This window comes from Curcuma longa, chromosome 17 (genome assembly GCF_044706935.1).
Source record: "Curcuma longa cultivar G26 ecotype Majalengka, Jawa Barat chromosome 17, ITB_CL_G26_1.1, whole genome shotgun sequence".
NCBI lineage: Eukaryota > Viridiplantae > Streptophyta > Magnoliopsida > Zingiberales > Zingiberaceae > Curcuma > Curcuma longa.
The window spans coordinates 10,471,478-10,486,837 of NC_133877.1; the positions used below are offsets into that span (position 1 = coordinate 10,471,478).

General features: G+C 38.4%; 1 protein-coding gene across 1 annotated transcript; it reads right to left on the reverse strand.

The window, feature by feature from the left end:
* Positions 1–378: 378 nt before the first annotated feature.
* Positions 379–11,252, reverse strand: LOC141811995 (type II inositol polyphosphate 5-phosphatase 15-like). Its single transcript, XM_074700079.1, has 11 exons — positions 10,283–11,252; positions 6,968–7,220; positions 6,069–6,882; positions 4,043–4,167; positions 3,819–3,903; positions 2,709–2,874; positions 2,562–2,596; positions 2,194–2,461; positions 1,857–1,980; positions 1,419–1,776; positions 379–732 (listed from the first exon to the last, which is right to left on the reverse strand). Exons 1-11 carry the CDS (start codon positions 11,250–11,252, stop codon positions 379–381), a joined length of 3,552 nt encoding a protein of 1,183 aa, XP_074556180.1.
* Positions 11,253–15,360: the final 4,108 nt, after the last annotated feature.

Genomic DNA, 15,360 nt, shown 5'->3' on the forward strand with positions numbered 1-15,360 from the left:
CGGTATACAAGCTGCCGCCTAATCCAATTAGCATGAAAGGGAGGAAAAGATACATGCTACCTGCTCAAAATCTAATTCAATTTAGCATGAAAGCGGGAAAAGATACATGCTACCTGCTCAATCTAATTCACTTTAGCATGAAAGGGGGAAAAGATACATGCTACCTGCTCAATCTAATTCACAGAGCTAATGTCAATCTGTAAATTCCACAACAACAAAAGGAAAAAAGAATACGAAACTTCTAACGAATTACATTTACAAATTACACCTGCAGGACCGTGCGATTGCTATAAAAGATCTGATTAGGATTTCTATTTCATGGAACTTGCATTTAGAAAGGGATGAGTTAGACTATAATGATGGTTTTGATGTGCGACCTCATGGAACTCTTATATTGTTGAAGCCAGAAGTCACATCTGAGAGAGTTTTAGAACTTTTGCCATCGGATCCATGCTGATGGACAGACTGAATTCTTCTCGATGGAACTTTTTGACCAACTTCATCAGAGCTGATGGAGAAACAATGCCGTACATAGATCCGTTGACTTGTGCTCTCAGTTGAGTCGGTGCCTGTGACGATAACTAGTAATACTGCTTCTTTCTCCATGGTATCTTGACACTGCCAATTCTGAGGTATTCCATCAACAATCTCTTCCTTCGTGCAAAATTCATCGAGACGAACAGAAACTTCTATTGTCTCTCCAGGTTTGATTATGTCAACTGCAGGTTGAACCTAAATTTACGAAAACGACAAATAATGAAAATAAAGTTATGTTTCATGCAACATTTCAACTGATCCAGAAACACCACAGGAAAAACACAATGTAACATTAGTGCCCAAACTCTAATAGCTTTAAACAACCATGCACCATAAAAATATTGTGAATCTATCATATTTTGAAGCATCTAAAAGAGATTGGGCCTGACACCATCCTAGTGTTCCTCCTGTGTCTACACGTGTGCATGAGTGCGCACAATAGGTAGCTCATTGTCTAATTTTGGGATCATTGACTCAAGTCATTCATAACTTGCCCAGAGTATCTCAACAAAGAATGCAAAAAGGACTGCTTACTTTGTTCTAGACTTACAGCTCCAATACATCAGGAAAATACTCAGATCCTAGTTTCCAGTGACCAAGACATTTAGGTTGTGTTATAAATAAAGAAATGCCTAATGAAACAACTTAGACGAATAAAATTAATTAATGCCTAATAAAAGAAATTTCCCAAAGTTTGAAAACTGTAATGTGCCAAATTCTCGATGGCATGATACATTAACATAGCTGCTATAAATCTAGTAGTGACTAAGACAACCAAGTGAGAATATACATAAATATAAATAGAATGTTATGAAAATATATCTTGATAAACTACAAAACTCCACCAAGAAAAAACTATCGAACCATAAAGTCAAATATACCTCAAGCCAGAAAGGAAAGCCAAAGGAACAACTTGAAGAGAATTCTATTGAATTTTCTGCCCCCGCATTGGATTGCCCTTCACAAATGATTTTGAACACAGCTTTATATTTGTCACATTTATTTGAGATACCAAAAAGCGAAGCTTCTTGGTTTTGTAGAATAATGTTATCTGTGCTAACAGTAGTTTCTGGAACAGCATAACATTCTTCAATTAAGGATTTTATTTTGTCATTTGATGCAATTATGTGGCCATACTCTTGCCTCCTTATAAACTCATCAGCATGTGAAATTTCCACACAGAATATGCACCTCACAGGTTTGTGATCACTTTCGGTAACATCCATACATGCTTCATACCTAGTGCGTAAACATATGAGCTCATCAGTTAAACCATATTGCTTTCTTTACAGGAAAGATACTTTAAAAACCAATCTTACATAGCTATTGATGAAACTACAGGACACTCTGAAGAGCAATCAGCTGCAGAGACTGAACGGCTATCACGATACAGTATCCTGTCGCACCAAGCAGGAATACGCTTCTTCTCACCAGAATCATATCCTAAAAAATATTGTGACACAGTAAGCTTCAGTAACACCATAAGAACTATGTAAAAACATTTGAACGGCAGTAAAATTTTAAATCAAAAGTAACGAACAAAAAAATTATGCATGTCACATATGTTATAAGAAACTATGGAGTATAACAAAGATAAAAACATAACCTTCAAAATCTTGGGAATAAGTTTGCAAAATTAACTTTGACAAATTCTACCTGATAAACCTGGTTGGTTCCTTTCAAACTTGTATGTAGGGGGAAATTTTATTTGCCCTTCACGCATTCCTTGGAAGACTCTGCCTGCCTTCATTTCAGCTCGGAGTTGATCCTTGTCTCTAAGCCAATCAAAGCACCTTTGAGAAATCATGTCTCTAGCTTCATCATAAGTGATGCTATGAAGCCGGTAATTAAAATCACCAAGAAAAACCACCATGTCAGCTTCAGACAAGTCAGGTTTGCCATCATCAGATTGAGATCCCACAGACTGCCAGCCATAACAAGAGGTTCTGTTAGAGAACTAGATCATACTCAAAAGAAAAGGTTGATCAAGACAACTGGTTTTGAATAATTAAATTATTACGTACATTCACTCCACGAAGTTGGACAGATGTAGGACCAGCTACAAAACAAAGAAAGAAAAAAAATTACATTGAAACAAAAAAGATTGTACATTTAATAGCTAACCCTTCCAGACATCTCCATTATGCCCTCAGAAGTAAGAGTATCAAAACCTGAAGCTCCATGAGCCCCTGTAGTTGGCCGACTAAAAGATAAGGTTCGATAAACATGATCAAAGTCAGCATTTCTCCTACTAACAGCTTCCAGATGTGCAGCAAAATGGCAATTCACAAAACATATGGACCGATCATAGACCCTCATCCTCAAACCTACAGCACCCTGTATAAAATTTTTAGATTATGACCCGTTTTGCTTATCATTTTAGTTAAAGCATACCACAGTATTCAGAAACCAGAAATATCCAATGATGAATGAAGGATCAAATAAAATTCATAAAAGCACTAAATCAGGACATGGTAAATAGTAATACATAAACGACTCACAGACACAGAATATGAGATATCTCATTGCATCAATCTGTTACAAACTTTTACAACATAAATGCACTATACATTTTATTAACAACCATACAAAATGTCAATATACAAATGATATAACTTTGTAAATGAAATTACATTTATGTCATCTTAGATTCAGTTAAATTAGTTGGAATGGATTTACGAAGGCGCCAGCTATCAAGTTGGTTGGTAAAGACCTTGGAAGTTGTTGCCAACACTTGGAATAAGTTTAATATGCATGACTTGCAAATTAAAACAAGTATTCAGTAAATACACCAATCTTATAAATTAGGTTTTGATTTAATCATCTGAAATTTCTAGCAAAAGTTCAAAAGAAACCTAGATGAAAAAAATATTTTATGAAGAAATAAAAACTCGTTGAATGTATACAATTACATCTAGGTGAGTTTCCTACCATAAACTTAGCCACTATAAAAAGAGATGATTTGTTGGAGGGTTTCAATGCATAAATGGAAACTATTCCTCTACTTTGTATTGTATGATTTGTAAGTAGATAATGGGTTTAGCTCAGTCATCTAAATCTTATGGTGGAAGATATATCTCCAAGGTTTTAAAAAGATTAAGCAGGTCATACACCGAGGGTCACCACATAGTGCATATTGACAATGTTTCGACATGAATCAAGAACATACGGTGTAAGAGCACATTGGAGTCACCACATGCGCCCTTGTCAATTTTTATCTACATTGAGTTTAACTAAAAAGAGATCAAATTATGAATAGAAAGAAGTGTTCAGCATATAACCTTGTTACCAATAGCACGCCCAAATCCACACGGTGCAGCTGCAGCATCAACATCACCAATATATTGCCTAAGGCCCTTCCTAGCCCTAGAATATTTTAAAAGAGATCATACATAATGGATTCACTAGTACAAACAACATATTTCATTTGCATAATTGAATTGAACATATCAAATTATTCCAAAATAAGGGAAGGAATAAATGACAACATCTATGAAGCATATACCATGCAGCAATGAGTAACCCTGCCAATTGCCTAGAACCAACACGCTGAAAAGATGATCCTTCATCTAAGGTCTTGCCAATTGCATTCAACCACCATTGACCATTAGCACTCCCTTCGAGTCCTACCTAAGATCATAAGAGCAAGCACAAATTTAAAGAAAGTATCATTGACCATAAAACAAAATTGCATGTGAAATTCTACATAATTAGGTCTAGAAGTTATATCTCATAAGACTGTAAATATGTCCATAGAAATTAGGCACACACCCACATTGAACTTAGCATATAATGTTTTATAAAATTAAACCGAAGGTCCATATCCAGGATTTTACAGTAGCACTCAACTCATATTTGTAGTTGTCACTACTACAAGTCATTATCAATGCTGGGAAGAGTGAAAGTATTTCTGTAGCATAAAGAACTAAACATATCCATCCAGCTAATACTGCGCTATAAAAGACCCGAATCATTTCCCACCAGATAAATTCTGAAAAAAAGAGACAGAAATATGATTTTTTCCCCCTTACACATAAAGGTCAGAGGGACTGCATTTTTTAGATATCTCAAATTGTTAGGAGTGATTCTCCAAAATTTCATCCAACTTAGTTCAGCAAATTAAATTGCATTCTTAAATTATTATTAATCACAAACTAAACTTTGGTGCACTATGCCACAAATTAGTTCAGCAAACTTCTTCAGTTGATGGAAGGAAAATCTAAAATATACAACTTAGATATTCAATAACTAAAACTTGATATTTGCACTCAATTGTTTGCTTCAATTTTATCACATAAAAATGGTCAGCACAATCCTAACCCTTGTTGACCAATAGGCCACCCACTACTAAAGTGGTTGATGCATTTCTTATCAATCAAACTATCATAGAGATGAAGTATATCATTTTTTTTTTTTTAGAATCTAGGTGTCCGGTCTTTGCCTAACTAATCCTAGAGGTAGACGGCCTTCCCCCTTAGTTTGCCTATCGGGTAAATCCGGAGCACAACTTATGCACACTCAAAAACTGACCTCCAAGATATTCGTCCCATTTGGAATTCAAACCCTAGTCCTCTTATTGATCCTCTACCACTAAGTATATCATTTGTCCACTGTGTAAATTCATGCATATATATGATTGACGTTACTGGAATAATCATTTAACTTGAAAGGTCCAGTTGTTACAAAAGGAACAAAGAGATTTTTCTTTCTGATATTCATGTGGCGTGTGAATACTGCACAACTGACTCTAGCTTGACAAGTGTGTTGACTAAATATAGATATATATCTATAGATAGCAAGATTCTATACATGACCTCCTACTTGGATATTACTTATCTCAAATGCTCAAGCTGTTAGGAAAGAGAGTAGCTCTAACAATAATAATAATACACGACAGTGAGCAAACCTCCTTTTCACTTAACAGAAGTTCTTAATTCAGCCCATCATCTATTGCACTTCAATGAACTACACGATTAAATGAATACTATTAAGCAATGGGAGATTGCAAATGGTGATTACTATTTTTGTTGGTTACAGTAGAAAGCATCTCTAAGGATAGGGATTTGCTCAAATGTTATACTAGGATGGACATGATAGGTTGGACTGGTTGAAGACCTGTCCCAAAAGCTTTAAGATGTCAGAAAACAATATTTTCTTTATATTCTTAGGAATCCACCTCTTTTGTATGGTAGCAAACTAGACTGATCTGGCTCAAGCCATGAACTAATCCTAACTATTTTCAAATCACCATCACTAGCAGAATTCACACAGGACAATCTACTTAGTTTGATTGGATAGCCACCTTTTCAAAAGGCTAAGCAATTGGGAAAGAGAGTAATTTCACCATTACAATCATTGAATCATAACGCATTAACTAAGTATGATAGAAAAAGAAAAAATTGAACTTTACATAGTCAAAACAGATGAAATAATATTTTATGTTCCCTTTGATTTGATGCTTTTAATAAAGGAATAGATAAGACTCAAAACTGGATAGTGTGGAAAAGAAAAAAAAAAGGTAAATATCTTACAGTCTCTTTAGCAGCAGCCATTGCTAGGAATCCAGCACCCATTTCAACCTCTTGCAATCCAACAACTACTAATCCAACCTCTGATGCTGCACTACCCAACCAAGAAATAAGTGAATTAGTAGATGCTCTTCCTTGACCGACATTCCAAGTTCCAACCAAGATCTTAATATTTTCCAATTTCATATAAGACTGCTCCTTATTAGCCAACTCTGTTCGTAATAAATCATCAAGTGGTCCAGAAGATCTGATATTCCACCCACGAATGCCACCATGATGTGCCAATGTATACATATATGAGCCTCCTATGACCATTTTGATGACTGCACTACTATGTGCAATCCATTCTCCAAGCAGATTCCCATCAAGATCCATAACCTGAACTTTGCCACTGGCATAACCCACCCACACCCTTGGTCCATACGTACAAATTGACTTAACAGAAGAAGAGTGATACTGACACTCTTGTATCCGGTTGCCATTTCCATCCCACTGGACTACAGAGCCATTTGAGCATCCAGTCCAGATCATTCCAACCATTGATACAGCTATGGCTTCTGTTCTCCGCTGATCTTCCATAATGAATGTTCCTTTAACAGCAACTCTGCGAACAACATCAGCTGCTCCCATCAGGGCATTACGAGAACGTTGGAAAAAGCTAACTGAACCTTGTGACTTTTCCTTCTTTGATGATGAAACAGATTTTGTCTTCATTTCATCTTCAACATTCAGATCTTGTGCAGATGGTAGATCAAGCCTAGTCTCTACCTGTCCATCAATACCAAACACTTTCAATAGATCCCTAGAATGGGAATCCCTGCAGAATAAAAATTGCCATCTGAATAATCGAGGGAAGCTGTTAAATGAACCATCAATGAAGCAATTGATAGAAGTTAGCATACCATAATGCAAAGGATAGACTACCAGCACTCCATACTTTAGAGCTACAATCGTCTGATGCCATATATTTTACATCAAAAGAAGGTAAGGTGCAAACACCATTCACAGTAAATTTGCTCCTTAGGTCAATGTACGACCTCTCCATTAGTAAAGCAGCAATATGTCTTTCCTCTGCTTTGAGAGAAAGGGCCTTGCCAATGGCATCCCATGGCCATACCTTTATAGCTCCACCATCAGAACCAGACCATATTTCACCTGGAGTTGAAAGTTACATATGTTACAAAATGTGAGCTACCAAAAACATTCAGGTACTTATTTCCTAAAATCACTGAAAAGAAGTATAGTATTCTAACTTGTACCATTTTGGAGGATGAAGCATTAAAATCATGAAAATTTATCAAGACAATTCTAGTAACTCCGAGACTAATTAAAACAATTAGTATATGACAATCAGCTCAAAAAGTTTATTTCTTGACAGTTGGGTATGAAAATTTTGCCCATGCAAGGCATGGGCAAAATTTATTGGTCTATCTTACAAACAGGCACATAAAACAAGATCAAGATCAGTGTCAAGGTTCATGGTGACAGCAACAATTTGAGTATGAGCGAGGCTTCTATGAGATTGGTGACGACATCCAAGACAATCGTGATGTTCGCGAGAAGCTTATACAAGGCGTACAACAAAACAACGACACAACAACGACAATATCAACCGAGACATGACAACAGCGAGGTCCATGAGCTTCCAATGAACTTTCATGAGGCCCACAAGGTTCACAAAACTTCCACATGCAATGTGAGGTCAACATGAGACTTCATTCTCTTCCCCGATGCTTTCCTATCCTCCTTGGTGCTTTTGGCATCATTTGTTAGCACACACAACATAACATCGGCATCAAATCATTCAGCTGAGAGCCAAAACCCCTACGTGAAACAATATTACAAAACTTGCTTGACAAAAAAAATTATCCAACACTGCACCTTCTATATATTTATGAAGTGTATTTGTTATGAAACAAGTGGTATGCCTATGCGTTGCTTTATACTATGCAATTTATTAAAGACTACAAAGATGATGTCTGCGTATAATTTTATAAATCATATATATTAAATTTATTTTTTAGGAAATTAATATATAAAAAATTGAAGTTCAAAATAAATTAATTTTGAAGTTTTTATAATAATAGATAAACAATTACAAAATGAAATATTTTGCAAAAGCTGATTCCTAAATAAAAAATAAGCCATAAAGATGTACATTTAAAAGTTTTAGTATGTATTATATGGCATTAAATTTAAATTTGTTTATGATTAGAGTTGATTTAAATTATGGGAGAAATGAAAATAATCTTTTAAGGCAACTTAAACAACTTTACATATTATACTAAATTTTTTTAGAAAAGTCATTATGTATATTAATATATAGAAAAATGTTCATTTTGCCTACATATTTTGATCACTTTTTAAAATAACCCTAGACTTTTAAAATTATTATTTTATCCCCTAGATTTTATTTTTGTGGTTGGCTACCCCCTCTATCATTAGCCCCTAACCCCCTCCATTATCCCAATCATGAGTGTTATACGTGATGCAGAGTTTGTTAGTTTCAATGGTGCAAGATGATTTCAAAATTAACTTGCACCCCATTAAATCATGGTTTGCTCTGTGATTTTGTGTTTAAAAATCACAGGTTCCAATCCTCTCGCAGCCAGGAACTTAAGAATATCAATAGGTCTTCAAAATCTTCTCATAAGCTGATTTTAAAATCCACTTGCACCCATTTGGTCCAGCAATATGGCATTTTAGTGAGGGAGGCAAATTGATTTAAATTCAGTTTGCACCTCATAAATCATAATTTCTATAGTAAAACCAGACTTTGTTACTCTTACAACAGAGAATCTAGGATGCTCATATGTACTTAATATTTGGACACGAGTTGATTTCAAAATCAGTTTGCACCATTGAAATTAACACACTATTAGACATAGGGGTGTCAAATGGGTTGAGCTACCAGCAACATGGCAAAGGTCGTGCTTGGCACAGCCCACCAAAGACCAAGTTGTGTCGTGTTGGGCCCAGCAGGTCTTTGAATCAAGTTGCGCGGTAGGTGCTCAACCAACTGGCTATGCCTAGCACAGAATAAATCTAGACATAATCTGTGTGTTGAGTTAGGCATCACCTTTTTTATTTTATCTATTTTTTATTTTATGAATTTATTTTTTATTTTTCTAAATTTTATTCTATTTTTAAATTTTTGCCCTATTTTTATGATTTCCTTTTCTTTTTTGAACTTCTTTTCTTTTGCTGATTTTTCTCTTTTAAAAAATAATTAAATACTAATTCAACGTGTAAATCGAGCTTGGATAGGTATGAGTCACCTGAACGTGGGCCCATGACAAGCAATGGGTGGTGTGGTCACGGGGCATGCCTAGCATAGCTCAATTAGAGTTGTGTCAGGACACAACATGGAAACTTCATGCGCCGAGCAAGCTCGTCTCATGCCCATCCTGAGCACGTCCAATTGACATGCATAGTTGGATAACAGTTAGCATCCTTAAGTTCCTAGCTGCAAAAGGATTTATAAAATATTTTTCTACTTATAAAATCACAAAACTTATGATTTTATAGGCTTGATACTAATTGAAAATTATCATGCAACATTGCGTAACAAAATGGATGGAAGATGAATTTAGATACACTCAACTTGTGGTAAAATTTTAAGGATGTGTTAATGTCCTTAGGTTTCTAGTGGCAAGAGGGTTCAGAAATTTTACTCACATAATTACTCTCAAAATTGCAAAAAACATCATTTTTATGGGACACAAGCTAATTTTGAAATCAAGGTGTCATTAGAACTAGCACGTCGCCCGTCACATGGGATGCACATGAGTCGAATAACAAGGGTTAACAATGAAGGATAGAAACAAAGTCTAGGGGTAAAATGGTGATTTTGAAAATTTAGGATGGCATTTTAAAATTATGGTGAAATTATGGAGGCAAAATGAAAAATTTTCTCTAATTTATATTCCATTGTTAGATAATATTATAAATGTATACATTAGTTACAACATAGTAATATTAAAAATTATTCTAATTTATATGAGTGATTTTAATGACCCTTATTTTAGGGCAATAGCAACATATTTTTATTTTTTTTAGGTCTTATGGAAACTGAGATGAAATAAGTTTTATCCGAGTTAGGGAGGACTATATCAACAAACCTTTTGCTATTTTTTTGGACTAATGGCAACTGATATTTCTAACCAAATGAAAGCAGGACAAATTGTAGAGGTAAACCTGGTAGGGAAGGGAAGTACCATAAGATGAGATAACCATAGATAGCACAGGGGATCGATGGTGTGCCTGCCATGAAAGACCTTCTCTGAACGGAAGGCAACTGCCACAAACACTACTGCTCCCAGCAGCAGTCGAACCAGAGACGGGATCATCTGGAGCAGCGATGGGTAATTCCATTTTCCAAGTCCTGATTTTTCCATCCTTGTGACCGCTCCAGATCAAGCCATTAGCGGCGTCCACCGCCAAGCACAGCGTCGGCGACGCGCGGCAAGACTCGTTGAACGGCGCGCTCTTCTCATCACCTTTCCTTGCCATGACCCCGGGCTCCCAGTTCTCGAACACATTCTTGAGGTTCCAAACCCGGAGGCCGGACTCCTGGCCGGCCCAGAGCTGCGACCCGGCGCAAGCGATGATGCGGAGGAAGGACCCCGCCTGGGTTTCGCGCAGCGGGTGGGGGCGTACCTCGAGCGCAGGAGGGCGGCCGGTATGCATAGCGGCGCGGACCGGAACGCGGAATATGCCGACGCCGCCGCCGCTTCCCATGAACTCGGGCACCGTGCCGGGGGAGCCTCCGAACTCGCACATTGCGCGCTCTAGGGTTAGGGTTCCGTCCCCGTCGGAGTCGGCGCAGTGGTGGTCGAGGGAGAAGGGGTTTCCTAAGGATCCGCCAAGACTGGCGGGTAGGGATTGGGTGGGGGGTGGTGGATGGTGGAAGCCGGTCTCTTCGAGGGAGGCGGACTGGTGGCGGCGGTTGGTGCGGCGGGAGGAGCTACCGGAGGAGCAAGGCGCGGAGTCATCACTGGTGTAGTAGTGGCGGCGGGTGGTTGGGTCGTCGCCGCCGAGGCTCTGCTTGCGGGTGGCGTTGCGGCGGGCGGCTCCAGGGAGGAAGGCGTCCAGGTTGAAAGGCTGGCTGTAGGATATCCCTTTTCGGTAAGGGGGGCGCGCCACCAAATCGCCGGCGGCGTCCTCCTCATCCTTCTTCTCCTCCATGGGGGGATCGACGAGTGGCAGGATGAGGGGTGAAGATGGAGCGAGGGAAGGAAAAGTGTAGGAATTCGAGGAATGTGATGGATAAAGGTCAATGGAGGAGAGCGGAAGCAGGGGGAGGACGGAGATGGTGGCGACATGCGCGCGAGAGATCACGGACCTCGACCACTTTGTCTTCCCCTCCACCCGTCGTCTACCCGCCCTCCCCCCGTTGCCGTCGCTTCTAATTAAACCTTTGGTTTTCCTGGACCCACCCGGTTTATTCCCTGCTTGCCTTAATAACCGGACCGGTTTAATCCCGAATCACAATTGCCTTTTTTATATAATAATTCTGTGTTGCATGAGCATTATATAATTTGATTTAAGTTAAATTGTGTATGTGTTTTTACTTGAGTAAAAGATGAAATTTGTTGTTTCAATAGTCTTACATAGTCAATTTCATGATAAATCTCAGTCAATCTTATGGACTCAATCCCTGGAGGTGGTCGGTCCGGTTCTACGAAAGTTTCCTACCGATCATCAGGGTAAATCGGGAAGCGCATACGGCGGCCAATCCAGATGTCCAGCATCCTTTGATTGCGTTCCCTACACAGTGAATTTCATGATCATATGTGAGCCTCGAGGTAAATCATGAGATAAGTTACAGTTGACCATAACAGAGTAATTAATATATATATATTGGATGTACATGGGGTTGTAATTGTGTACATGAGGCTCATGTAGCTTGGCAACTCGAGAGTTAGATTTTGCTAAATAGCTGACCTAGAATGAGTGGTGAGTTTTTGAGACGCTCAGGGGACTCTTAAGGCGTGGAGGAGGAGCAATGAAGACCGGTGAGCTTGCAAGCATGAAGAGACCTTGGAGAGCTTAGTACATTTGATGGCTTTGTGACTTAGAATGATGATGCTTAAAAACTAAAATCTAAGATTTCATTTCACTCATAATTTCTCACTACTCTTTTGCCTCTTCGTATTTATTCTTGTTTGATGCTTTTTGTGTCCCTCAATTTCACCTTGCGTCAAACACAGTTTCTCGAATGCACCAAACTCGCCAAGCTTACTTCAACGTATCATCCTTCTCTGTCAACATATGCAATCCACCTCCTATTGAGCTACTCTAGAGTTCACCTTCTTATGAATTTTTATTCCGTTGGATGCTTTATATTACCCTTTTCTGATCACCTTTAAGTCCACCTTATTACATACTATCAAGCCATTGAATCAACAATCACTATGGCTGCGTTTGGTTTAAGAAATACAGAAATACAGAGACAGAAATACAGAAATACAGAGACAGTAGAGACAGGGACGCATTTACAATGGTCTCTGTATCGTGTTTGATTTTGGTAATACAGAGACAGTGGCTGAGGCGCGCAGGGCTCTGTTTTTGGTTGGATTCCGGTCGGATTTCCGCCACAATCCGGTCGGAATCCGGCACCGACCGGAGCGCCGGCGAACTACGTGTCCAACGCGCCCGGCCCGACGGCCGACGGTGACCGGACGGCGGCGTGACGGTGCCGGAAGCGGAGATGAGTAGAAATTCTGTCTCCGTCTCCATTTCAGTGTCCCCAATTTGATAGTGGACAGAAATTCTGTCTGAGACGGAGACAAAAATCCTATTTCTGTCTCTGTCTCTCAAAATCAAACGGGAGCAGAGACAGAAATCCTATTTTCTGTCTCTGTATTTGTGTCCCTGTCTCTGAAACCAAACGCAGCCTATATGTTCATCATCTATAAGTCCGCCAAGTTAGAATTTTTCAATTTCTTGGATGTGTCCTTGTTTAGTCACCTTTGAATTTATCTTATTGCAAATCTCTAGGCCATCCAGCATAATCCATCAAACTTGATTACATCAAATAAATCATAGCAAGTCTATCACATTGAATCACAAACTCTTTGAGCTCCATGTGCACTCTGTCAACTTTTTTCACACTTGATGTATACATCAATATTATATGCAAATCTAATTGAAATTCTTTATCAAATACATCAAAATAATCTAGTCGAACATAGCCATTTGGGAGCATTATTGAACCAGCGCTAATTTGTAGTTTGTCAACTAGCTTGGTCTTAGACCTTTTATGTATGCTCATGGTGGTTATAGGCCAAGTGAAATTCGGACCATCCGAGGTTCAATCAACTGGTCAATCAATTGTAGAGTCAATTGAATGTAAGTATTACATGAATAAAATATTTTTATTAGAGCAACCATCGATTGAAGTTAATTTCAATTGATTGGAGACTTAAGAAATCAATTGGAGGTTTACATAATCGATTGAAGGCTTAGGTAGTCAATTATAGATGAAATCCAATTGATTAACACATAGTCATTGGCTTCCAATTATTACATTTGGCAATCCAATTGATTGAGATTTTTTTCTAATTAATCAAAGGTAATTAGAATAGAGTCATTAGAGTGCTTATTATATAAGCTCTTCAAGAGCTTTGGGCACTCTAAGTTGCATAAAAATACTTCGTGAACTTCTATCCACAAGTACTCAAAGATTTCCGAGTGTTTAAATTAAGGTTGATGGCTTTAGTCTCTTAGTAACATCCTTCTCCCTTAATTTAACATTTTATTAATCTTTGAAAGATGAGGGTTTATTGTAACAACCCTTAGTCAGGGCATAAAAGACTTATCTCATTTCTTTTTGTAAATAATTTATTATAGTGAATTTATGAGAATGACACACCGGACATATTATAGGTCGTGGGGTAAGAGTGGATCTCGAGGGAGTATTATAATTCATCTTGTTAGTAGTGTATTAATTGCATTTAATTATTAAGGTGACTCGTGTACAAGCAAACTTGTGCACGTCGAATGCCGACATTGATTGGGACAAAATTTGTTTATTAAGCGAATTAACTACATATTTTGCCATATAAATGCTTCTTTTGCCCAAGCGAATCAACCAATGTTTTGCCACATAAATGCTTCTTTTGCCCAAGCGAATCAACCAATGTTTTGCCATATAAATGCTTCTTTTGAAAACTACTTAAGTATATAACGGATGAATTAATAGCTAATTAATTGAGAATCCTTAATCGTCGAATAAAATAGTCAATCATTGATTGTCATCGACTAACGTTTCGAGCTCGACAAGTAATGTCCTTTATTCGACTAGTTATTACTGTCGAAGGTCTGAGCTCCTATATAAGTAGGCTGCAACCTCAAGCAATGGACACACAACGACAAGCATTCGCATAAGCCCTCCCCCTTCGTTCCCTCAAGTTTCCTCTCGGTCATGTATTTTTCACTCGCCAGTGCCTATGATAGCATTCAGGTATAATCTCAATTCATCATGATCGACTGTGCTTGGTGGTGATCGTCATCTACCATCGTATCCTGAGAAATAGATGCTCATCGTGATTTCTAAGCACCATCAAAAGGGATGAATCGGTTTTAAGGAAATTGCATCGAACACAAACTTTGACTTCTCTCTTTCCCAAGCACTCAGACGCTCTTACAGACTCGACTTGATCGACTTAAGAAACTTCCTAAGTAGTTGATTTTGCTCTCTGACCACTCAGCAGTCGAGCGACTTGGTGCCCTGACTCGATGCTCATCTACTCGCTCAGGTGACTCAACAACTCTCCCTACTCGGTGCATGGAGGCCCACTCGAGAACCACTCAGGCAAGTCTCTAGTCTGTAGTCAGGTGATTCAATTAACTTGGACGCAGCACTGACTTCCCAACTTGGGAGAACTTCGCTTCCCACTTGGGCTCGAAAAACGCTCGGGAGCACTTGACTCAACAGCAACGACATCTCATTGGTGTTCAAACAACTTGAAGCATGAACAAACTAGCCCCGCTGGCAACTTGAGATTATCAACTCAAATCATCTGGTAGATAAATCTGAAATTGATTTTGAATAATTTTAATTCAGCAAATTCTCCTTATCTCTAGCAAAGATTGTGTAATAATTTTAAAATAGAATCATTTAGTTGAGATGGTTACAGAAATGATTAAGATGCAATAGACTCAACACGTGAAGGCCCCCTTCGCCCCAATTGGAAATGTTCCAAGCAATCATGGGGAAAAACCAAAGAATTCATTGGGTTAAACTTCAAAAGGTGGTAGCAGAAGATGCTCTTCTACCTGACCACGCTGA

What these genes read in the sequence shown, in the direction of transcription:
- LOC141811995 (XM_074700079.1), bottom strand. Translation starts at nt 11,252, where the DNA reads ATGGAGGAGAAGAAGGATGAGGAGGACGCCGCCGGCGATTTGGTGGCG. An exon ending in GGGTTACTCATTGCTGCATG is followed by an intron (nt 3,904 to 4,042) that starts GTATATGCTTCA and finishes AAAATATTCTAG; the next exon opens with GGCTAGGAAGGGCCTTAGGC. An exon ending in GGCGTGCTATTGGTAACAAG is followed by an intron (nt 2,875 to 3,818) that starts GTTATATGCTGA and finishes AATTTTATACAG; the next exon opens with GGTGCTGTAGGTTTGAGGAT.